Source organism: Sus scrofa, chromosome 13 (assembly GCF_000003025.6).
Source record: "Sus scrofa isolate TJ Tabasco breed Duroc chromosome 13, Sscrofa11.1, whole genome shotgun sequence".
Lineage (NCBI taxonomy): Eukaryota > Metazoa > Chordata > Mammalia > Artiodactyla > Suidae > Sus > Sus scrofa.
Window position 1 is genome coordinate 32,181,674 of NC_010455.5, and position 23,615 is coordinate 32,205,288.

Consider the following 23,615-nt stretch of genomic DNA (forward strand, 5'->3'; position numbering starts at 1 on the left):
TGCTCAGGGAGCTGGGGAAGGTTTCTGCCTGGTGGTCTTTGCTGGCCTCAGACAAGGTGACTTGGGCAGGAGGTGTGAGCAGAGGGGACTGCTCAGCCCAACTCCCCACCCCCAAGCAGGGCCTCTCCCAGACAGCCTACCCTGGCCCCAGGAGCCTGCACCTTCCCAGCCCAGCCCTACTTGGGTATGGAGGACAGTTTCTGAGGCCTGAGAGCTAAGATGCTGGGTGGGGCAATGTGTCCAGGAGGTGCTCCCTGCCTGATGCCTTCCTGGTCTACAGGGGTTCTCACCTGGGGGACTCTGCACCACTCGAGGGGCTCTTTATACCTTGAGGGTGAGCCCCGAGCAACCTCCTTTCCCCAGACCCTTGTGCTACTTTCCCTTCCAGGGTCTCCTCCTTTTCTGGCCAAGTGAAAAGCTCTCTATGTAAGGAAGGGACCCTTCTTTGGGCTTCATCTTTTTAACTCTGTGTATGTGCATCTGAAGGATGGGGAAATCTGTTATTTGGGGGCAACAAATCTATCAGACTTTTTCTCCTCATGCCTTTACTACCATGCTTTGGAACACCTTCTACTTGAGGTTACAGAAATAGTCACAGAAATAACCTCCGAGTACTTCAGTGTCTGTGATTTTCATCACACCCTTCTTCTCCCATTTCCTTACAGAAAACCGAGTGGCTCTGTCTGAACTGCCAAACTAAGCGGCTGCTGGAGGGCAGCCTAGGAGAGCCGACCCCCCTGCCACTGCTCACCTCACAGCAGCCCCCTGGAGGGGCCCCTCACCGTGCAACTGGAACAGCCCCTCCAAAGCAGAAGGGGCCACAGGGACTGGGCCAGCCATCAGGCCCCTCGCCTGCCAAGGCCAGTCCCCTGCCCACCAAGGCCAGTCCCCTGCCCACCAAGGCCAGTCCCCTGCCCACCAAAGCCAGTCCCCTGCCCAAGCCCCTCAGGGCTTCTGAACCCAGCAGGATCCCAAGCAATGCCCAGGAAAAGAAGATTGGAGTCCCAGCTAAAGCTGAGCCTGTGCCGAAGCCACCTCCAGAGACTCCCCTGCCCCCTGGAACTCCTAAAGCAAAGGCTGCAGTACGGAGGACTGAACCTGCCAGCCCCGCTGTCAGGGCTGTTCCAGAAGTCCCCAAGGGTGGAGAGGTAGAGGTCGGTCTCATTCACTTTCAAGGAATCCTAGCTTTCTAGATTCTAGAAGTCTAGAGAGGGCTTAGTTCCCTCGGAGACTGGGATGTAGGCCTGGGACAGGCCCTTTGGGACCACAGAGGACAGCAGGGCCTAGATGAGGTCCCAGTGGGCCTGGAGCCTTTGAGCTCTAGGCCGATCCTGTGTCTGACAGCTTGGAGGATGCTTTGTTTGGGTTTGCAACTACTAGATCTAGTCAAGTTTTTCATTGGGAACCTAGGGCTGCTTGAAGTTTGACATGGTAATTCAGGACCAGAGCATTGGAGTGGGTGGTAAACCCTGATCCCCTGGGAGGTAGAGGTTCCTTTCCCCAGGGCCCTGGGATTGACAGAGAGGGCTGGACTCCCCCACAAGCTGTCTGCCATGGGGGTACATACAGCATCTGTTTCTCACCCTGCTACAGGAGCCAGTGGGCAAGCCTTACTCTCAGGAGCTGTCTCGAAGCCCACAGAGCCTCAGCGACACAGGCTATTCCTCTGATGGTGTCTCCAGCTCCCAGAGCGAGATCACAGGTGTTGTGCAGCAGGAGGTGGAGCAGCTAGACAGTGCAGGGGTATCGGGGCAACGCCCACCCAGCCCCTCAGAGCTCCACAAGGTGGGGAGCAGCATGCAACCATCGTTGGAGGCCCAGGGCCCGGTCCCCAGTGGCGAGCGGAGCAAGCCACCCTGCAGCAGTAGTGAGGAGCAAAAGCGGCGGCCCCATTCCTTGTCCATCATGCCCGAGGCCTTCAACTCTGATGAGGAGCTGGAGGATATCCTGGAGGAAGAAGAAGACTCTCTGGAGTGGGGGCACCAGAGAGAGCAACGGGACACAGCTGAGTCTTCAGATGACTTTGGCAGCCAGCTGAGGCACGACTATGTAGAGGACAGCAGTGAAGGTGGCCTGTCCCCTCTTCCACCCCAGCCCCCAGCGCGGGCAGCAGAACTGACTGATGAGGAGTTCATGCGGCGGCAGATACTAGAGATGAGTGCCGAGGAAGACAACCTGGAGGAGGATGACACCACCACTCCTGGGCCTGGCCTGGCCAAACATGGCTCCCAGAAGGGTGGCCAGAGGCCCAGGTCTGAGCCTGGCCAAGAGCCAGGAACACTGACAAAGAAGCGCCTGCCCCACAATGCCACCACAGGCTATGAGGAGCTACTTTCTGAGGGAGGTCCAGCAGAGGTCACAGATGGCCCTGGGGCCCTGCAGGGCGGGCTCCGCCGCTTCAAGACCATCGAGCTCAATAGCACAGGCAGCTACGGCCATGAGCTGGACCTGGGTCAAGGCCCTGACCCCAGCCTGGACCGGGAGCCTGAGCTGGAGATGGAGAGCCTGACAGGCTCACCTGAGGACCGCTCCCGCGGGGAGCAGTCCTCCACACTGCCAGCCTCCACACCCAGCTACACGTCGGGCACCTCTCCCACCTCCCTGTCCTCACTAGAGGAGGACAGCGACAGCAGCCCCAGCCGCCGGCAGCGGCTGGAAGAAGCCAAGCAGCAGCGCAAGGCCCGGCACCGCTCACACGGGCCCCTGCTGCCCACCATCGAGGACTCCTCAGAGGAGGAGGAGCTGCGGGAGGAGGAGGAGCTGCTGCGGGAGCAGGAGAAGATGCGGGAGGTGGAACAGCAGCGCATCCGCAGCACTGCCCGCAAGACCCGTCGTGACAAGGAGGAACTTCGGGCTCAGCGACGGCGTGAGCGCTCCAAGACCCCTCCTAGTAACCTGTCGCCCATTGAGGATGCCTCCCCCACAGAGGAGCTGAGGCAGGCGGCCGAGATGGAGGAGCTACATCGTTCCTCCTGCTCCGAGTACTCGCCCTCACCCTCCCTTGACTCAGAGGCTGAAGCCCTGGATGGAGGCCCCACTCGGCTCTACAAGTCGGGCAGTGAGTACAACCTGCCCACCTTCATGTCCCTCTACTCCCCAACCGAGACACCCTTGGGCAGCACCACCACTCCCAGTTCCGGCCGGCCCCTCAAGAGCGCTGAGGAGGCCTATGAGGAGATGATGCGGAAGGCTGAGTTGCTTCAGCGGCAACAAGGCCAGGCAGCAGGGGGCCGAGGGCCCCAGGGTGGCCCCTCGCAGCCCATAGGCCCCCGGAGCCAGGGTTCCTTTGAATACCAGGATACCCCGGACCATGACTATGGCAGGGCTATGCAGCCTGCCTCAGAGGACACGTCAGCCAGCCTGGGGGCAGCCGTGTACGAGGAGATCCTGCAGACATCACAGAGCATTGCCCGCATGCACCAGGCCTCCTCACAGGACCTGGCCTTTGTGGAGGATAAGAAGAAGGAGAAGCAGTTTCTGAATGCCGAGAGTGCGTACATGGACCCAATGAAACAAAATGGCGGCCCTCTTACCCCTGGCACCAGTCCCACCCAGCTCGCTGCCCCCGTGTCCTTCTCCACCTCCACCTCCTCAGACAGCAGTGGGGGCCGAGTCATTCCTGATGTCCGTGTTACTCAGCATTTTGCAAAAGAGTCTCAGGACCCCCTCAAATTGCATAGCTCTCCTGCTGCCCCCAGCTCTGCCTCTAAGGAAGTAGGCATATCCTTCTCCCAGGGCCCCGGGACCCCAGCCTCCACAGCTGTGGCCCCTTGTCCGGCTGGCCTGCCACGAGGGTATGTGACTCTGACGTCCCCTGCAGGCTCTGAGCGCAGCCTTTCACCATCCTCCACAGGCCACAGCTATGGACAGAGCCCAACCACTGCAAACTATGGGTCTCAAACTGAGGAGCTACCCCAGGCCCTCAGCAGCCCTGCTATGAGTGGCTGGGCTTCCAGAGAGAAGCCCCTGAGTGTGAGTGATGGAGAAAGTGGCACCCCCCAGACTTCCCGGGGCTATTCCTACTTTGCAGGCCCCAGCCCTCCTCTTTCCCCGTCTTCTCCCACAGAGAGTCCCACATTCTCCCCTGGCAGGCTGGGCCCAAGGGCCACAGCAGAGTTCTCTACACAGACACCAAGCCCGACCCCTGCCTCAGACATGCCGCGGAGCCCTGGCGCCCCCGCCCTGACACCCACAGTGGCTCAGGGCACACAAACGCCACACCGACCCAGCACACCTCGCCTGGTATGGCAGCAGCCCTCTCAGGAGGCCCCCTTTATGGTCATCACACTGGCATCAGATGCCTCCAGCCAGACCAAGATGGTACATGCCAGTGCCTCCACCTCCCCAGTGTGCTCACCCACAGATAGCCAGCCCACCACCCACAGCTACAGCCAGACAACACCTCCAAGTGTGTCTCAGCTGCCCCCAGAGCCACCAGGGCCCCCTGGCTTCCCACGGGCATCCAGTGCTGGTGCAGATGGGCCCCTGGCACTGTATGGCTGGGGTGCCCTCCCTGCTGAGAACATCTCCCTGTGCCGGATCTCCTCTGTCCCTGGAACGTCCAGGGTTGAGCCAGGCCCCAGGCCCCCTGGCAGCGCCGTGGTAGACCTTCGAACAGCCATCAAGCCCACACCCATCATCCTCACCGATCAGGGCATGGACCTGACCTCTCTTGCCGTAGAAGCAAGGAAGTATGGCCTTGCTCTGGATCCAATCCCAGGACGGCAGTCGACTGCTGTGCAGCCTTTAGTTATCAACCTCAATGCCCAGGAGCAGACCCATGCCTTTCTCAGCTCCGCCACCAGCGTAAGCATCACCATGGCCTCATCTGTGCTCATGGCTCAGCAAAAGCAGCCTGTGGTCTATGGAGACCCCTTCCAGAGCCGGCTTGACTTTGGCCAGGGTGCAGGTAGCCCTGTGTGCCTGGCCCAGGTTAAGCAAGTAGAGCAGGCTGTCCAGACAGCCCCATACCGTGGTGGGCCCCGGGCAAGACCCAGGGAAGCCAAATTTGCCAGGTATAACCTGCCCAACCAGGTAGCATCTCTGGCCAGAAGGGATGTTTTGATCACTCAGGTGGGCGCTACCCAGAGTGTTGGCCTCAAGTCAGGCTCAGTGCTGGAGCCTGGTGCTGAACCCCACCGGGCTGCCCCTGCAGAGCTGCGGTCACACACCCTGTCCAGTGCCAGGAAGCCACATACAGTGGTGGTGCAGATGGGAGAGGGCACAGCAGGCACTGTGACCACACTGGTCCCAGAGGAGCCAGCAGGTGCCCTGGACCTGACAGGGATGAGGCCTGAGAGCCAGCTGGCATGCTGTGACATGGTCTACAAGTTCCCCTTTGGCAGTAGCTGCACAGGCACTTTCCACCCGACCCCCAGCGTGCCTGAGAAGAGTGTGGCAGATGTTGCCCCACCTGGCCAAGGCAGCAGCCCTTTCTACGGTCCCCGGGACCCTGAGCCTCCTGAGCCCCCCACCTACCGGGCACAGGTGGTAGGGGGCCCTGGGCCCCATGAGGAGCAGAGGCCCTACCCACAGGGCCTCCCTGGCAGGCTGTACTCGTCCATGTCTGACACCAATTTGGCTGAGGCTGGCCTCAACTACCATGCCCACAGGATTGGGCAGCTCTTCCAGGGCCCTGGACGAGACTCGGCCATGGACCTCAGCTCACTGAAGCACTCCTACAGCCTAGGCTTTGCAGATGGACGCTACCTTGGGCAGGGCTTGCAGTATGGTTCCTTCACAGATCTGCGTCATCCCACAGACCTTTTGACTCACCCACTTCCCATGCGGCGCTACAGCTCAGTGTCAAACATCTACTCAGATCACAGGTATGGCCCACGGGGAGATACTGCTGGCTTCCAGGAGGCTAGCCTGGCCCAGTACAGTGCCACTACGGCTCGTGAGATCAGCCGTATGTGTGCTGCCCTCAACTCTATGGACCAGTATGGAGGGCGTCATGGCAGTGGCAGTGGCGGCAGCGGCCCTGACCTCATGCAGTACCAGCCCCAGCCTGGGCTCAGTGCCCCACAGGGTCTGGCTCCCCTCAGGCCTGGCCTCCTTGGGAACCCCACCTTCCCAGAGGGCCACCCAAGTCCTGGGAACCTGGCCCAGTACAGGCCTACAGCAGGCCAAGGAACAGCAGTCAGACAGCTGCTACCATCCACAGCCACTGTGCGTGCAGCCGATGGCATGATCTACTCGACCATCAACACTCCAATTGCTGCAACACTGCCCATCACCACCCAGCCTGCCTCAGTACTGAGGCCCATGGTGCGTGGCAGCATGTACAGGCCTTATGCATCTAGTGGAATCGCAGCCGTGCCACTCGCCAGCCTGACACGCATGCCCATGATTGCCCCCCGGGTACCTTTTGGGCCCGCAGGGCCATACCGATATCCTGTACCAAGTAGATTCCCCACTGCTTCCAGCATTCCACCTGCTGAGGGTCCTGTCTACCTGGGGAAACCTGCTGCTGCCAAGGCCCCAGGGGCTGGCCCACCAAGGCCAGAGCTGCCTGCCGGGGCTGCTCGGGAGGAGTCACTTTCCACAGCCACCCCTGCTGCTGTCAAGGAGGCTATGGCAGCCCCAGCCCCAGCCCCAGTCCCAGCCCCACTAGCTGGCCAGAAGCCGCCTGTAGATGCTGCTTCTGGGGGTGGTGGTGGGGCCCTAAGCCGGCCAGGGCTAGAGAAGGAGGAAGTGTCACAGGAGGAGAGGCAGCGGAAACAGCAGGAGCAACTGCTCCAGCTGGAGCGAGAACGGGTGGAGCTGGAAAAGCTGCGGCAGCTGCGGCTGCAGGAGGAGCTGGAGCGGGAGCGTGTAGAGCTGCAGAGACACCGAGAGGAAGAGCAGCTGCTAGTGCAGCGGGAGTTGCAGGAGCTGCAGACCATCAAGCACCACGTGCTGCAGCAGCAGCAGGAGGAACGTCAGGCTCAGTTTGCCCTGCAACGGGAGCAGCTAGCTCAGCAGCGTCTACAGCTGGAGCAGATCCAGCAGCTGCAGCAGCAGCTGCAGCAGCAGCTAGAGGAACAGAAGCAGCGGCAAAAGGCTCCCTTCCCTGTGGCCTGTGAGGCACCCAGTCGAGGGCCTCCCCCGGCTGCCACAGAGCTGGCTCAGAATGGCCAATACTGGCCACCACTGACTCACACAGCCTTCATTGCTGTGGCTGGGCCTGAGGGGCCTGGGCAGCCTCGTGAGGCTGTGCTGCACCGGGGTCTCCCCAGCTCTGCCTCAGACATGTCACTGCAGACTGAGGAGCAGTGGGAGGCAGGCCGAAGCAGCATCAAGAAGCGACACTCCATGCCACGCCTGAGGGATGTGTGCGAGCAAGAGTCAGGGCCTGAGCCCTGTGTGGTCAAGAGGATTGCAGACAGCAGCGTGCAGACAGATGACGAGGATGGGGAGGGTCGCTATGTCCTGACCCCCCGGCGCCGCCGGGCCCGCCGGAGTGCTGACTGCAGCGTGCAGACGGATGACGAGGACAGTGCCGAGTGGGAGCAGCCGGTGCGCCGACGCAGGTCCCGTCTTTCCCGCCACTCAGACTCCAGCTCCGACAGCAAGCACGACGCTACCGCCTCATCATCCACTGCCACCCCCACCATGAGGGCCATGAGCAGCGTGGGCATCCAGACCATCAGTGACTGCTCTGTGCAAACGGAGCCTGACCAGCTGCCCAGAGTCTCCCCTGCTATCCACATCACAGCTGCCACCGACCCTAAGGTGGAGATCATCAGATACATCTCGGCGCCAGAGAAGACTGGGCACGGGGAGAGCCTGGCCTGCCAGACAGAGCCAGATGGGCAGGCCCAGGGTGTGCCCGGGTCACAGCTTGTAGGGCCAACTGCTATCAGCCCCTACCTGCCTGGCATCCAGATCGTCACTCCAGGGCCCCTGGGCAGATTCGAAAAAAAGAAGCCGGATCCCTTGGAGATTGGATACCAGGCGCACCTGCCCCCGGAGTCGCTCTCACAGCTTGTGAGCCGCCAGCCTCCCAAGTCCCCCCAGGTCCTCTACTCACCAGTCTCACCCCTGTCCCCACACCGGCTCCTGGACACCTCCTTTGCTTCCAGTGAGAGGCTGAACAAGGCTCACGTGAGTCCCCAGAAGCACTTCACGGCTGACAGCGCTCTCCGCCAGCAGACGCTGCCGCGCCCCATGAAGACCCTGCAGCGATCCCTGTCTGACCCTAAGCCCCTCAGCCCCACCGCCGAGGAGTCCGCCAAAGAGAGGTTCTCCCTCTACCAGCACCAGGGGGGACTGGGTAGCCAGGTATGGGCACAGGGGCTGGTCCAGGGTGGGACAGGGGTCTCTGCCTAGCCTGGGGGGCCCCACAGGGAGGGGCTTCTCCTGGGGTGGGGGTGGAGTCACCTCCAGCTCCAGAGGCCCAGAGCTAGGAGTTGAGGAACTGACCTTTCTCCATGCACCTCTGCTGGAGCCCATAGCCCAGCAAGGACATCCTGGGCAAAACATACTCATTCATGGGCCCGGCAGCGATCCAGACCCTGCTAGAAACTTCAGCCTCTCCTTAACACTGCCTCTTCACGGCCATACATAGTCCAGTCCCTGCTACCTCCCTCTTCAGGCCTCCTCAGCCCTCCCCTCCACTCTGGGCCCCTCCTACTCCAAAACTCTCCTGTGAATGTTTCCTCAGAAAATCAGAAACATGCACCTGGCTGGGCTGCTCCCCAGTCCCCAGCCCTGGCCTGGCTTCCATTGCCCCACAGGAAGCCCAAGCCTCTTGGACTGTCATTCATGGCCCATCCTAATGAGCTGCAGTGTGCTCTGCCTCATCTTGTCTCCTATCCTTATCTGGCCCTCAGCAAAGCTGTTTCCACACCCGTCTGCTCCCATAGATAGGGCTCCTAGAGCATAAACTTACCCTTGTCTGTGGCTTTAGTTGCCAACCATGTCGTGGGACTGTGAGAAGTGGCCTGCCCTGGTGGGAAGATTGGGGTTGCAAGAGCCTGATGCCAAGGACTTTCAGCACCAGGCTAGGGGTAGGCTTTTCTTAGAGGCTCTTGGAACTTCTGGATGTTTCAGGCGAGTAAAATAGGCCAAGATGAGTACATTATTAGAAAGCTTCCTGCACAGAATGTAGGCAGATGAACTAAAGGAAAAGACTATACAGTAGCCCTGGAGAGAGCTTGTAGGAGCCAGAGGCATTGCGAGATATATTTACTGGTTTTCTGGGTGTGATGCAGAGAGAAGGTGGGGCCTCGGGTGGGGGCTTGTGGAGGTGAGTGTTGGGTAGGGGAGCACCCTGGGGTCTGCAGGCCAGAGTGGGTGGAGGAGGTGGGGTCAGAAGTCTAGACTGGCAGGGAGTACAGGTTAGAGAGGCAGGTGGTCTTGACTCCAAGCCAGGGTCGACACAGAGGTCCCATGGGCTGGCCATGGGGGGCCACGCCAGGATGGGCACTCATGGTGTGCAACCACAACAACAAAAGATGGACAGCAGAATAAGAAGTTCAAGGAGGGAAATTTATTCCATTCCATCAAAGGTCACCCGTCATCCTGAGGTTGGGGGCACATTATCATTTCCTTTATGACATATGGTGAGAGTAGGTGGGAGGTTTTTAATTTAGTTGCTTGGCAAGGTAAAATATAAGAAGCCCAATGCCCCCAGTCCCCCCACCCCATGTATTTGGGGTATTTGAGTGGTCCATAAAAGCCAGAAGCTTGGGGCTTTCTGGCAGGCTTAGGTGCTAGAGACAAAAGGAGGACCCAGGGCAAACCTCCTGGCAAGGTGGACCTCGAGGCAATGTGGACGTTGGACAGGTGAGGAGGGCCCTATGAGGGCATGTTAGGGACTCCCGACCAGGAAGCCAGGTAGCCAGAGACAGGGCTGGAAAGAGCATTGGGCTGACAGGGATGTGGAGGGAGCTGGGGCCAGACCGAGAGCACAGCTGGGCAGAGGGTGGTACAGGGCAGGAGGAAGAGAGTGGACAGGTGGCCAAGTTGCATATCACTTTGGAGAAGAGGAGGCCAGGAGGCAGAAAAAGACTCAGAGCCTTTAGCAGCAGACATCCAATCAGCACGCAACCCTTCCCATGATCCTCTAGGGAACCCCTGCCAGATGCCAGGATCCAAACCCAGAGCCAGGCCTGTACTTTGCTCAACTCAGGACACTCAGCGGAAGGCGGAGGGTGGCAAGCCCATTGGAGATGCACAGGGGTTCTAAGGGCCACTGTGTGCCAGGCCAGTACTAGATGCCAACACCAAGTGCCGTCTGTTCCTTCCCTCCCCTCCCACTGCCCTGGGCTCTGGGAAGAAGGCCTGTAAGATGATCATAGACCCTCCCTCCAAGGCCAGTGGGTGGGCAGGGAAGGCCTTGAGGCTGCCCCAGGAATCAGCCCGGCCCCTTCCCTGGCCCAGGCCAGTGCTCTTCTACCTTGTGCCCCGCCAAGCCACCCACACCGTGCGTCTCAGTGCTGCCCGCCCTTCCCTCTGTCTCAGGTGTCGGCGCTGCCACCCAACGGCCTGGTCCGCAAGGTGAAGCGGACACTGCCCAGCCCCCCTCCAGAGGAGGCTCACCTGCCCCTGGCTGGCCAGGCTCCCCCACAGCTGTACGCGGCCAGCCTGCTGCAGCGTGGGCTGGTGGGGCCCACCGCTGTCCCTGCCACCAAGGCCAGCCTGCTCCGGGAGCTGGACCGGGACCTGCGGCTGGTGGAGCATGAGTCCACCAAGCTGCGCAAGAAGCAGGCAGAGCTGGATGAGGAGGAGAAGGAGATCGACGCCAAGCTCAAGTACCTGGAGCTGGGCATCACCCAGCGCAAAGAGTCTTTGGCCAAAGACCGAGGTGGCCGTGACTACCCACCCTTGCGTGGTCTTGGTGAGCATCGAGACTACCTGTCAGACAGCGAGCTCAACCAGCTGCGGCTACAGGGCTGTGCCACTCCGGCTGGCCAATATGCTGACTTCCCTGTCACCGCTGCTGCTCCTGCCACCCCCTCCGGCCCCACTGCTTTCCAGCAGCCCCGGTTTCCACCTCCAGCACCGCAGTATGCTGTAGGCAGCAGTGGACCAACTCAGAACGGATTCCCAGCCCACCAAGCACCCACCTACCCTGGCCCCAGCACGTACCCAGCACCTGCCTTTCCTCCTGGCACCAGTTACCCTGCCGAGCCCGGCCTGCCAAATCAGCAGGCTTTCCGGCCCACAGGCCATTATGCAGTCCAAACACCCATGCCAACCACACAGAGCACCCTTTTCCCTGTCCCGGCTGACAGCTGTGCCCCCCACCAGAAGCCACGCCAGACTTCACTAGCCGAGTTGGAGCAGAAGGTGCCCACCAACTATGAGGTGATCGCCAGCCCTGTCATGGCCATGTCTTCGGCCGCATCTGAAACCAGCTACAGCAGCCCAGCGGTAAGCAGCAGCTATGAACAAGGCAAGGCCCCGGAGCTGCCGCGGGCTAGTGACCGTAGCAGTGTGAGCCTGAGCCCAGCCCCCACCTACCCCTCTGACTCACACTACGCCAGCCTGGAGCAGAATGTCCCCCGGAACTATGTGATGATCGACGACATCAGTGAGCTGACCAAGGACAGTGCCTCCACTGCCCCTGACAGCCAGCGATTGGAGCACCTGGGGCCGAGCAGCAGTAGGCATCCAGGGAAAGAGCCAGGAGAACCTGGTGTCCTTGAGGGACCTGCACTGCCCTGCTGCTATGCCAGAGGAGAGGAGGAATCCGAGGAGGACTCTTACGACCCCCGTGGAAAGAGCGGCCATCACCGGAATGTAGAGAGCAATGGCCGATCAGCCAGCACCCACTATTACAGTGACAGTGACTACAGACATGGGGCTCGAGCAGAGAAGTATAGTCCAGGCCCTGTGGGACCCAAGCATCCCTCCAAGAGCCTGGCCCCGGCTGCTGTCTCTTCAAAGCGCAGCAAGCACCGGAAGCAGGGTATGGAGCAAAAGATCTCCAAGTTCTCACCCATCGAAGAGGCCAAGGATGTGGAGTCAGACCTGGCCTCCTCCCCCTCCCCTGCTGTCAGCAGCAGCCTGGCCTCTCGGAGCAGGAAGTTCCAGGATGAAATCACCTATGGGCTCAAGAAGAATGTGTGTGAGCAGCAGAGGTACTACGGGATGTCCAGCCGGGATCCAATGGAGGAAGATGACCGTATGTACGGTGGGAGCAGCCGGGCCCGGGTGGCATCTGCATATGGTGGGGAGAAGCTGTCCAGCCATGACTTCAGCCGGGGCAAGGGGTTCGAGCGAGAACGGGAGGCTGTGGAGCGGCTTCAAAAAGTGGGCCCCAAGCCCTCGTCTCTGAGCATGGCCCATGGCCGGCCCCGGCCCCCCATGCGGAGCCAGGCCTCCGAAGAGGAGAGCCCCGTCAGCCCCTTGGGGCGACCCCGCCCTGCAGGGGGCACCCTTCCCCCTGGGGATACGTGCCCGCAGTTCTGCTCCAGCCACTCCATGCCTGACGTCCAGGAGCATGTCAAGGATGGACCACGGGCCCACGCATATAAGCGTGAGGAGGGCTACATCCTGGATGATTCCCACTGCGTAGTTTCCGACAGTGAAGGTAATGGCAGCCGGGGGTGATTTCTGCGGATCCTCAGCACCTGGGGGGCTGCCTGCCCATGGGGCCCTGGGCCCTGAGATGTCCCAGTGGGTCCTGGCCTGGTGTCTCATCCAGGGGGCCTTGCTGCAGGCTGCCCTTCCTGCCTGCTCCACCCTCACCCTGGCCTCAGTTGTGGGAGGGGGGCTGGGGGCCTAGCGTTATGCTTGTGGCTGTGGCGCCCACTCTCTGTTTTCCTTGCATGGCTTCAGCTGGGCCTTCCCCTGCGGCCAGCCTGGGGGTTGATGGTGTTCTGTTTTTGGTCTCTGAAGCGTATCACCTGGGCCAGGAGGAGACAGACTGGTTTGATAAGCCCCGGGATGCCCGCTCTGACCGGTTCAGGCACCACGGGGGCCACGCAGTCTCCTCCTCCTCCCAGAAGCGCGGCCCTGCCAGGCACAGCTACCACGACTACGATGAGCCCCCCGAGGAGGGCCCATGGCCACACGATGAGGGTGGCCCAGGCCGCCATGCCTCAGCCAAGGAACACCGGCATCACGGTGACCACGGGCGGCACTCAGGCCGCCATGCTGGTGAGGAGCCAGGCCGGCGTGCTGCCAAACCACATGTTCGGGACGTGGGTCGCCACGAGGCCCGGCCTCACTCTCAACCCAGCCCTGGCCCTGCCATGCAGAAGAAGGGTCAGCCTGTGTATCCCAGCTCCACTGAGTACTCACAGCCATCGCGTGTTCTGTCAGCGTACCATCAGGCCTCTGAGAGCAAGAAGGGCTCCCGGCAGGCCCACTCAGGGCCCACCACACTGCAGCCAAAGCCAGAACCCCAGCCGCAGCCACAAGGTCGGCAGGCAGCTCCAGGGCCACAGCAGTCACAGCCACCTCCCTCCAGGCAGATGCCCTCAGCAACAGCATCACGCCAGCCACAGACACAGCAGCAACAGCAGCAGCAGCAGCAGCAGCAGCAAGGTCTGGGGCCACAGCCCCCACAGCAGGCCCTGTCGCAGGCTCGGCTGCAGCAGCAGGGCCAGCCAGCTTCCCGGGGTCTGGCACCTGCTGCTAGCCAGCCAGTAGGGAAGCCACAGCCAGGACCCTCGACGGCTACAGGCCCCCAGCCAGCAGGACCAGTAAGTAGGGCTCCAGTGCATGGATTTTTCCTAAGGTAGATGGTGGGACTGCAGCCTGGACAGCCCCTTGGTTCCAGGCTGGACCTGGGCAGAGAGTTGACTGGTGGTAGCTCAGCTGGGTTCTGTGTTGCAGCCACGGGCAGAGCAGGTGAATGGCTCTAAAGGGACCGCCAAAGCACCCCAGCAGGGGAGGGCTCCTCATGCCCAGCCACCACCAGGACCTGGACCTGCAGGTGAGCCTGCCCTTGGGCGCCCTTGGTTATGACCTAGAGTACCTGGGCTGCCCTTTCCCTGTGCTCACTGGCACCCTGAGCTCCCCTGCACCTTGTGCCCTCACTGTTCCCTGAGAAGGTACCCAGTGGACAGCAGGCCACCTGAGCAGAAATGAGGCTGAGGTTAGGGTGAAGCAGTGGGGCCACCAACAGCGGGGCTTTAGGACCCAGGCACCTCTGGTCAGGGCACCTCTAAGGGGCTGGTGAGCACAGAGTCAGGGGTCAGGACAATGGCTTCTTACTCTCTCCTTCCTTCCCCTATCCCTCCTCTTATCTTCCTTCTCATCTTCCTCTGCCTTTTCCTCCCTTTCTCCTTTATCTTCCTCAACTTCCTTTTTTTCTGCTTCCTCCTACCCCTCTTCTTCCAGTTCTTATCTTCCTCTCTTTATTCCTATATCTTCCTCCTCACCCTCCACCTCAGAGGGTACTCTCCCACTCAGACCCTGAAGAGCCAGGCCAAGCACAGCTCAGGATGGCACTTTCTTTCCCCCTAGGCGTGAAGGCTGGAGCCAAGCTTGGAGGGAACCCAGGGGCTCCTGCTGGCCAGCCAGGTGCCGATGGGGAGAGTGTGCTCTCCAAGATCCTCCCTGGTGGGGCAGCAGAGCAGGCTGGCAAGCTGACGGAAGGTATGCACTGGCCACAGCCAGGTGCGTGGTGGGCGACTACTCAGGGGCCCTACCCAGGCAGAGGTCGGGTCTGGGGAATGGTTCCAGGCTCAGTCACCCAGGCACAGGCCAGCCCAAGGGCCTACCTGCTGCCATCTAGTGGTTCTCTGGGTGGACCCTGCCCCTTGGGCTGAGCTTGGCTTCACTATGCCAAGTGGCCCTGACTAGGAGGGAGTCTAGCCCAATTTCCCGACACCTCTCTCCTTTTTCTGTGTCACAGCTGTGTCTGCTTTTGGCAAAAAATTCTCCTCCTTCTGGTGACCATGCCCTGTAGGGTGAGTATGAGCTGTCTGTACCCATCTTCCCCTGGGAAAGGCCTGAGGTGCTTGTGTTGGGGCTGTAAGTCCTGCACAGTCTTCTGAAAGGAGCGTGGTCTTTAGTAGCTGGTCATGTGGCCAGAGCTTCAGTGTCCTCCCCGTGAGTGTGGGAAGAGGAAGAGGAAAAGGAAGGACTCTGTGCACAGAGGTCCCAACATAGGGCCAACTCAGTAGAGGTCCCAAGCCTTAAAGGGAGGGCAGGGCCAAAGTCCCCTTGTTCTTCTCCCCCACCCCTTACTCCCCACCCCCGCATGGGGCTTTCATATCTTCGAGCTGACATTAGGCTGTAGGCGGGGCTCCTGGGATACAGCTCCTCCCAGCCTTCCTCTGCGCATTCTCCACAGGCTCTTGAAGAAATGAAGGGAGATGATATCATTGCTGTGGAAAAATCTCTGGAGTCAGAGGCCTGGGCACAGCTCTGGACTCTGCGTATAACAGTGAGTATCGGTATGGGTAAGGCATAGGAAGGGGGCTGAAAGGCCAAGGTCTGGCTGACCAGACCAACCCACTTCCTACCAGTGTAAACTAGGAGGGGCGTGGTGGGCTTCCTTCCGCTAGGCTGGGCCCAGCAGCCATCTGGGAGGCAGAGACATTTGAGCTGGCTGGGATGAAGCCGCCCATGCCGCACAACCTGGGCACTGATTCCAAAGCCCCATCCCTGAGGCCCGGTGTTGGTAACTTTGCTCCAGATGTTCAGTTAAGGCCAGAGTCCCCAAACCCTGAAGAACTTAGGAGCCCTTGGTGTGACGTCAGGATCCTATTGGCTTCATAGGCTGAGCTCAAGACATGGCAAGATGGAAAAGTAGAACAAGTGGAAAAGCAGACAGGAAAGGGACAGAGAGGAAAGGGAGGTCACTTGGACAGGAGTCTCAGCTCCAGACCAGGTCAGCTCAGCCAGAGGGTGGAAGGGCCTCAGGATGGAAGGCCTGGCTCTGTCTGGGCTTCAGTGGCCAAAGCAGGATCAGAAGCCTCTGCCGAGAGCCTCCTCTGTCCCTGGCCCTGCCTCTGGAGGGGAAGGAGGAAGTAGTCCAGCATGCAGGATGTCGGGGAGTGTAGCCTGGCTATTGGCACTGCTCTGCACATAGCCCTCCTCCTTCCCCTCCTTTGCCACTTCTAGGGTTAAGAATACAGAGGTTTGAGCACTTCTCACGGCGGGCAGATGTGCTGTGTCGCAGGGCTGGGCACTCAGCAAGCAAATCACCAGGGGGGCACTGGGGTTCTCAGGGTCCTTTGCCCAGGCCTGGCTTGCTTCTGGGGAGAAGCTGCGTGTAGTGTCGAAAGGGCCACCTGTCTCTGGAGGACCAGCATGGAGACTGGAAAGGTCCATTTTCCCATCCATTTATTCATTTATTCAACAAGTGTTTGTCAGGCCCTAGGTAGGTGCCAGGTCCTGATCCAGGTGCTAGGGATCCAGCAGTAAACAAGCCCTTGCCCTCTGAAGCTGACAGTACACTGAGAGGGGAAGAGAATAAATGAGTTTAAAAAATTAGATTGAAAGGTGATTTCTGAAGGTGGTAAGTGTTCTGAAGCCAGTGAAGCAGGATTATGGCACAGAGATGTCTGCTCTAGAGAAAGTGGTCAGTGCCAGGTAAGGCTCAAGGGATGAGAAGAGGCTGCTGTGGCATGTGCCCTGGTGAGGGAACAGCACCAGTGGAGTCTCTGATGAGACATGTAGGCCTCAGGGACAGGCAGAAGGCCAGCACAGTCAGAGCCACAGAGAGGAGAGATGGTCCGGAGTGAGATGGGAGGGGGCGGGAGGCAGTCGGGATGGGCTTTGTAGGCCAAAATAAAGAAACTGGGATCTTTCTTTCGTTCGTTCATTCGTTCGTTCTTTCTTTCTTTCTTTCTTTCTTTCTTTCTTTCTTTCTTTCTTTCTTTCTTTTTTCTTTTTCTTTCCTTCCTTCCTTCCTTCTTTCTTTCTTTCTTTTTTTCTTTCTTTCTTTCTTTTTTGCTTTTTAGGGCCGCACCTGCAGCATATGGAAGTTCCCAGGCTAGGGGTTGAATTGGAGCTACAGTTGCTGGCCCACCCTACAGCCAGAGCAATGCAGGATCTGAGCCGCTTCTGCAACCTACACCAAAGCTCACAGCAACACCAGATCCTTAACCAACTGAGTGAGGCCAGGGATCGATCACGCCACCTCGTGGTTACTAGTTGGATTCATTTCCACTGTGCCACAATGGGAACTCTGAGTCTGGAATTTTTTCTAATTACGGTAGCCACAGTGCAGCACCCCAGTGTTCTTCCTGTCTTCACCCCATGACGGCGGCTCCCTGCCGCTTTCCCGCTCAGCCGGATGTTTTCTCCCAAGTTGCTGGGAACAGATGTGATATCAGAAGCTGTGCTAAAGGGTAGGGAAGGCGAGGCAGCCCATGGACCATGTCCATGGCAGGACCCACCTTGGGTGTAGGGCCAGGGCCCTGTCATCAGGGAGCGAAAGGAACCACTGGCACAGCTTTATTCTGTGTCCTGCCATATGATGTGCATGGGCCACAGAGACATTAACTTTGTAGTTAAAAGAGTCTCCATCAAGTTCTGACATTTGGGTAATGATTGGGCCAAGTGGTCAGAGCTTCTGTGAATGTCCATCTCCTGGTGTTACTTGTGGCAATTTCAGAAGTGCAATGGGAGAGGCTTGTCATTTTAAACAAAATCTCACCTCCCTCACTCTTAAGAGACAAACAGCAACTTATGGTAAAGAATTGTCCCTTCCTGGCCAACTTGATTTTTCTCTTCCTGACCTTCTCTTTGTGACCTCAGACCTACCCAAGCACCCATCTCCCCCAGCCTCAGTGCAGGCAGCGGGGGGTGGGGGGGTTCTCCCATGGGTGAGGAGGGGCCAGGCTGTCAGCATGTGGCAGATGGCAGACAGTTGGGAGGAGTATGGGTGGGAAGCAACTATCCACGGTTCTTGACAAAATCCTTCTGTCTTTCCCTGTTTCCTTCCCTCCCTCCCTTCTTTTCTCTTCCAAGCATCTACAATCTGGTGAACCCTTGGCCGAAAGACTCACACCCGGTAGGACGTGGCAGGTGGGCCTCACTTGAGGGCAGGATGTTTTCTAACAGCAGTTGCCAGTGTGAAGCAGCTGCTGACAAGTGGGACCACTGGCCCTGGGGGGAACCTGTGATTGTCTTTCCAGAGACCTTGCTCTCCTCAGGGCGCCATCTTCAAGGCATAGCCGTCGCTGGGTGGGAGGAACCCTCTCTGGAGACCCTGCCACATGACAGACTTGCTGCTCTTCCCACAGCCGCCTTCTGCGGCCTGGCCGGGCTTCCAATGCGTTATACACAGAGTTTGGGTGCACGCTGCCTGTTTTTGACGGATGCTGCCCTTCCTCCACAATGCCAGAAGTTTTTCCACAGCCTTGGAGAGGGGCTTTGACAGAGGGCTCGGGCCCTGGGCTCCGTTTCCTTCACATTCCAGCTGGTCCGGATCCCTCTGTGGCCACAGGGTCCTGCCCCCATCACCCTGCCTTCTGGGTGACACTGGAGCAGATGTCCATGTGGCTAGTGTGGGATTGGGAGAACTTTACAAACATTAGGACCTAACACTGTCTTCATCACTGAAACAAGAGGCCATAGCACCGAAAAGCAGCGTGGGCACCAGCTGAGGCTTCTCCCAGCCCATGGGTGGCCGCGTGCTAGCACGCCCACCACCATCTTCAAAGCCATCCTCCTCAGTCATCGTGAGCATCCCAGCGGCACCGCCATTGTCTTGACCAGCCGACTCCTCATTTGTACACCTGGGAATTTCTTTTGATTTCAAGAACAGCCTTAATCATTTCAGTTTGATTTAAGTGTATACCTCATAAACATTTTTCTTTTGTTTCTCCCCATCCTTTCCGCTCTTTTCTCTCTCAGCTCACCTCCTCGCCTCTCCCTTCCCCCATCACCTTGTGACTGATGGTTTGGTTTCCTCTCTGCTCTGCCCCTGCTCAGCACAGGGAGAATGTTGACTTAGAAGCAATAGTGGGCAGCAGGCCACCAAGAGCACAACCCCAGGGCAGGGTCTAGGGAGGCCCCTCAGCCCGCCTCTGTTTACCGTGCAACTCCAGTCCTTCTTAAGCCATCACCAGTGGACGTGCTCAGAGCAGAGGGACCAGGGCTTCTGCCAGCCGAGGGAAGGGCCCAGAGCCCTGCATAGGGGAGTATGGTGCTGTCCATCCACCTGGTGGACTGGGCAGTGTTCTTCCCCCGGGCCTTTCCCTTGGGGGTCTCCCTTCATCTTGGGCACAGCCACAAGTCTCATCTCTAACGTTCTATGCAATGAAATATTAACCCTCAAAGACAACTGTTAATATTTAATAAATTCCATGTTATGTATAAGGAGTTAATTGCAAACATGCAATTGAGAAACTGGATAGATATGCGCATATCAAAGCCCTCACTCCCTCCCCCTGCCCCCACTCCCCCCACCCCCGTGTGTGTGAACTTCTCAGTCTGTGGCATGTTTGACCTGTGGCAGGACTCGCTGCTGCCAGGCGAGTCACCACCGCCTGTCCCGCAGTGGAGCATGCACAGCTCGCAGCCTCTTTGCACGATTTCATCCATTTTAAATGCTCAACCCTCTTGCTTGGAGTTGTTTTTGTCTCAGACTCTCTCCTTCAGGAGTGCTTCTAGCTGGCTTCTGCACAAGCTGGTGAGGACCTGCTGGAGTTGCTGCCCAAGCATGCCAGGCCGGGGGCCAGGCCGTGCAAGGCCCCACACACCCTGTGGGTTTCTCTGACCAAGGAGTCTTTGGAGGAGACTTGCCGATGGGATTCCGCACAGGATATGTGTGTGTGTGTGTGTGTGTGTGTGTGAACATTCGGAAGATTTGCTGTGGCTGCCTCTTCCCAGCAGGGCACTGCTCAAGGGCAGAGCTGGGCCGTGTCTGTAGCCAGAGAGGCTAAGGGCAGGGCCTGGCCGTGTCCTAAGACCCGAGCTCATGACTGCACCTGCTCCATACCTCTCCTCTGTGGCTGGGGCCAGGGGGCCAGAGGGTTCTCAGGAAGAGCTGGACCTTTGGCATTTAGGGCAAGGACAGCTGACAGTGTCATCTTTAATCAGAGTGGGTGTTTACATAGGCAGTGGCTTCAAGCTGAGCTTCTTGAGAAGCTTCTTAATAACAAAACTTACAGAAGGTTCTATTGTGACACTCTCTGCATCTGTCCCCAGGACCTAAACTCCCTACCAGCCCCCATTTCTGAAGCCTCAGTATCCCACTGCTCATCAGCTTCTCCACAACTGAGCTGAGAGTGCGGCAGGCAGCAGCTGCCTGATCCCTCCAGGCTTGGCCTCCTTCCAGAGTGCTCTGGTTTGCACTATGCATTTCTCAGGGGTCCACATTTCTCATGCTTTCCTATAAGGTCTACAAACTCCTTCAGAGAGGGATCCTAGCCCAGCTCTGGCAGCTGTGGATGAGATAGGAAGCTATAAACCCCTGTGTTGGGCCCCAGGCCCTGCCCTTCTGGATTTGGGCTTTACCCATCTAGTGGAACACTTGCCTCATCCCAGAAATCAGGCCTGGGCCGTATGAGGCCATCTGTGCAAGGGCTGGGGGAGGCCACCATCCAACACCTCTGACCACCTGGGCCAGATCTTTGTGGGGATTATGCCTGGTGGCTGGATACATGAGCAACTAAGGCAGTGATCCTTCCTACAGAAGGCCAAGGAATGGGACCAGGAGCAGGGAACAGGCAGGAAGATGACAGCAGGTCAGCCTCCATCAAGCCTAGTTTCAGGCTCTCAAAAGTTGGCTTTTCAGCTAATCTCCTTTCTGGCCAAGTTCTCTTGAAATTTCTGACATCTGCCACTCCCCACCTCCTAACATACCCACAGAACACATCTGTACCCATCACCCCTTGTGAAGGTGGCTGGAGCAGGCCTCTGGGCCACAGGTGTCCTGGCCCTTGTGTAGTTACAGCTATGGCTCTGGGGGCCAGAGGCTGAGAGACCAGCAGTGGTGCCTTGGGCACTGGGGAGCACCGAACACATCTCCACATGGGCAAGGGGGCTTCTAGGATACAGTCGAGGCCTTCTCTACAGCCCCCCTCCTCCAGTGTCATGAGCAAGGGCACTACCTCTTCTGTCTTCTTTGGGGCCCAGTGCATTTATAGTGACATCCCTGCTTCCCACCATCCACTTAGTCCTTAGGAAGAGAGTGTGGTCTCAGGGCCAATGATAAAGAGGGCAGCAGTGGCAGCAACTATGACCTGTCTTCTGTAGCCTGTGGGGAGTTTCCCAAGGCAGATCCTTTGCCATGGCAGCATGGTCCTGGCCTGTTGGCCCCTTGGCCTCATACCCCTTCCCCCATTCTGTAAATACTTATCATCGTATACTCCAACAGGGTCAGAGGGACAGCCTTGATCAACTGAAAGGCCTCAGAGATAACATTTCTGTCTCCCTGGGTACCAGCAGCTCTGCTGCCAATGTGCACTGGGGTGAACTGGAGAGCCATGGAAGTTGTGAGATAATTTTGTGTGTATGCATGTGAACAAGTGTGTGAGTGTGTATGTATGAGCGTGTCTGCCTCATTCAGCCTCTGGGATCAAATCAGCTCCTTCTCTCTAAGTGCAGTGCCCTGGAGAGTGGTGGCCGCCCAACGCCTTTCCTCTGCTAGCTTCCATGTCTTGTTTTTGCTTTCCCCTCACTCCTTCCCTGCCTCCCTTCTTTCCTCTCTCCCTTTCTTTCCTTCCCTCCTTCTTTATTTGAGGGGGGAAGAGTGCTGTACAAAGTCAAACAAACAAGTTTACAGTTGTAAGTGCAATGACCCAAGTCCTCCACATGACCTTGTGAATTGTGTGCCGTCCTCCTGTGCTCTGTGAGAACTCGTGGTACTTCAGTGTCCCTCCCCCTGTATTGTGACAAGGTAATTCTGTGGTATCAGAATAAAAGGACTTGATATAAACAACCTACATACTGTCTCTGGGATGGTTTCTGAAACAGGAGGGTGTAGCCAGAGGAACAGAGCCTGTCTGTTCACAGTTAAAGGGAAAAGAGTAAAAAGGCGAAGATGCAGACGGGCTGGCAAGGCTAGGGCTGAGTTCACACCAATCTGTCCAAAAACAATGGGCCCCTCCACAAAGGCGCCCCAGGGCAAGTTTAATGTTTGGGCCTGGAGGGAGCAGTTAGCTTACTGAGCAGACTGTCGCGGGAAGGTGCCTGCACAGCTTGCGTGTGTCTAGGCTGCACAAGCAGCTTTCCCAGGCCTGGTTCCCAGGAGGCAAATGAGCATGTGCTGCCCTCTGGTGCTGCCAACAAGCCCTACACCTTGAGGCACTGCCTTGTATCCACTCCAGTCCCCAAACTCTTGATGGCTGCTAATCTTAGTCCTTCCACAGAACAGAAATGGGTCCTCACCAAAGTTACCCAGAGTTGCTTGAAATTTTTAAAAACACAGATAAATGAAAAGAAGCCTCATCTCTGGCCTTCCTCCAGGTTAGTATCTTGATGTTTATCCTTCCTTCCTGTTTGTGTTTCTCTTGTTTTAAACAAAAGTCGGAAAGTTGGGCTTCCCTTTGTGGCTCAGCGGTTGACAAACCCAACTAGTATCCATGAGGACGTGGGTTTGATAACTGGCCTCGCTCAGTGGGTTAAGGACCTGGCTTTGCCGTGAGCTGTGGTGTAGATTGCGGACGCAGCTCAGATCTGGCATTGCTATGCCTGTGTCGCAGGCCAGCAGCTGTAGCTCCAGTTGGACCCCTAGCCTAGGAACCTTCATATGCTGTGGGTGCAACCCTAAAAAGACCCCCCCCAAAAAAGAGGAAAAGTAGTACAACATCTTTTGTTTATCTCTAACCATTCATTCCAGATATTTAAATGTTCATCCTCCAGTGCCTGGGCTCCAGAGGGCTGCACCGTGAATTTACAGCCAGTCTACTGCACATGTTCTCAAGGACAGGCACCGTGTTCCCAGTTTTCCTGTTATAAACAACAACTGTAATGAACATCCTAATTTCCAACTTTCCACCCAGGTTGGTGGCTGGGGCAACTCTATCTGCTCCCAGTTCTGGCCTTAACAGTCCTGCACACACTGGATGCTCACAAATGCAGGTGGCCCCAGAAAGTGGAAACTGTTTTTACTTAACTAGCCCGACGTGGTTGATGGGGAAGGGGAAGCTGCAGGCCAATCTCAGTCAAAAGCAAAGCAGGGCGCAGGGAGCCAGGCCCCTGAGGTGTGGAAGACCATCCAGGTGCAAGGTATATGGAAGAGGGGACATCGCTGCTGGCCTGACAGCTGGCCAGCCTCTCCTGCCCTCTTGAGCCATCATAAGCCCAGCCCAGTACTGCTGTCCTGAGGGAACCTGCCTGTCCAGGTTTTTCTTTCCACAGGAAGTGCTCTGGTTCTGGGTGGAGCCTGACCCCACCAGGCCCTTTGCACTCAAGAGCTTGGCCTGAGGCCTGGGAAGGCAGACAGAGGCCCACCAGTTCATGATCCCCAGCAAAGTGCCACTGAGCGGGTGGGTGAGGGCTGCAGGAGCAGATAGCTTAAGAGGTAGGCGCGGTGGCTGATAAAACCAGGCAACACCCTGCGAATTTGGCACCCGCCTTTCGTTGCCCAACACCCTAGAACTCTGCGAGCTATGTCAGGAGCGCACCTCTGTCCTTTCTCATTGGCCTGGGAGCCCCTCCAGAGCAGGGCCTGGCACCTCCTGGTGAATGTCTGCCTTCTAATGGACCAGGAGGACCCAACAGTCAGTTCCTGGCTGCGGGAGATCCCTGCTGGAGATAGCTTCGATCTG

General features: G+C 58.1%; 1 protein-coding gene across 3 annotated transcripts in view; it reads left to right on the forward strand.

Moving 5' to 3' along the window:
* BSN (bassoon presynaptic cytomatrix protein) overlaps window positions 1–21,788 on the forward strand; it is a 96,495-nt gene extending 74,707 nt beyond the window's left edge. For 2 of the 3 annotated variants that reach the window (XM_021068761.1, XM_021068763.1), the window contains 9 exons: window positions 666–1,154; window positions 1,594–8,265; window positions 10,450–12,523; window positions 12,832–13,640; window positions 13,774–13,873; window positions 14,407–14,538; window positions 14,798–14,852; window positions 15,239–15,331; window positions 17,866–21,788. In XM_021068761.1, coding sequence (XP_020924420.1) covers window positions 666–1,154; window positions 1,594–8,265; window positions 10,450–12,523; window positions 12,832–13,640; window positions 13,774–13,873; window positions 14,407–14,538; window positions 14,798–14,838 — 10,317 coding nt within the window. In that variant the 3' untranslated portion in view covers window positions 14,839–14,852; window positions 15,239–15,331; window positions 17,866–21,788. The remainder of the gene's footprint in view (window positions 1–665; window positions 1,155–1,593; window positions 8,266–10,449; window positions 12,524–12,831; window positions 13,641–13,773; window positions 13,874–14,406; window positions 14,539–14,797; window positions 14,853–15,238; window positions 15,332–17,865) is intronic. The other variant, XM_021068762.1, reaches the window with a different exon arrangement.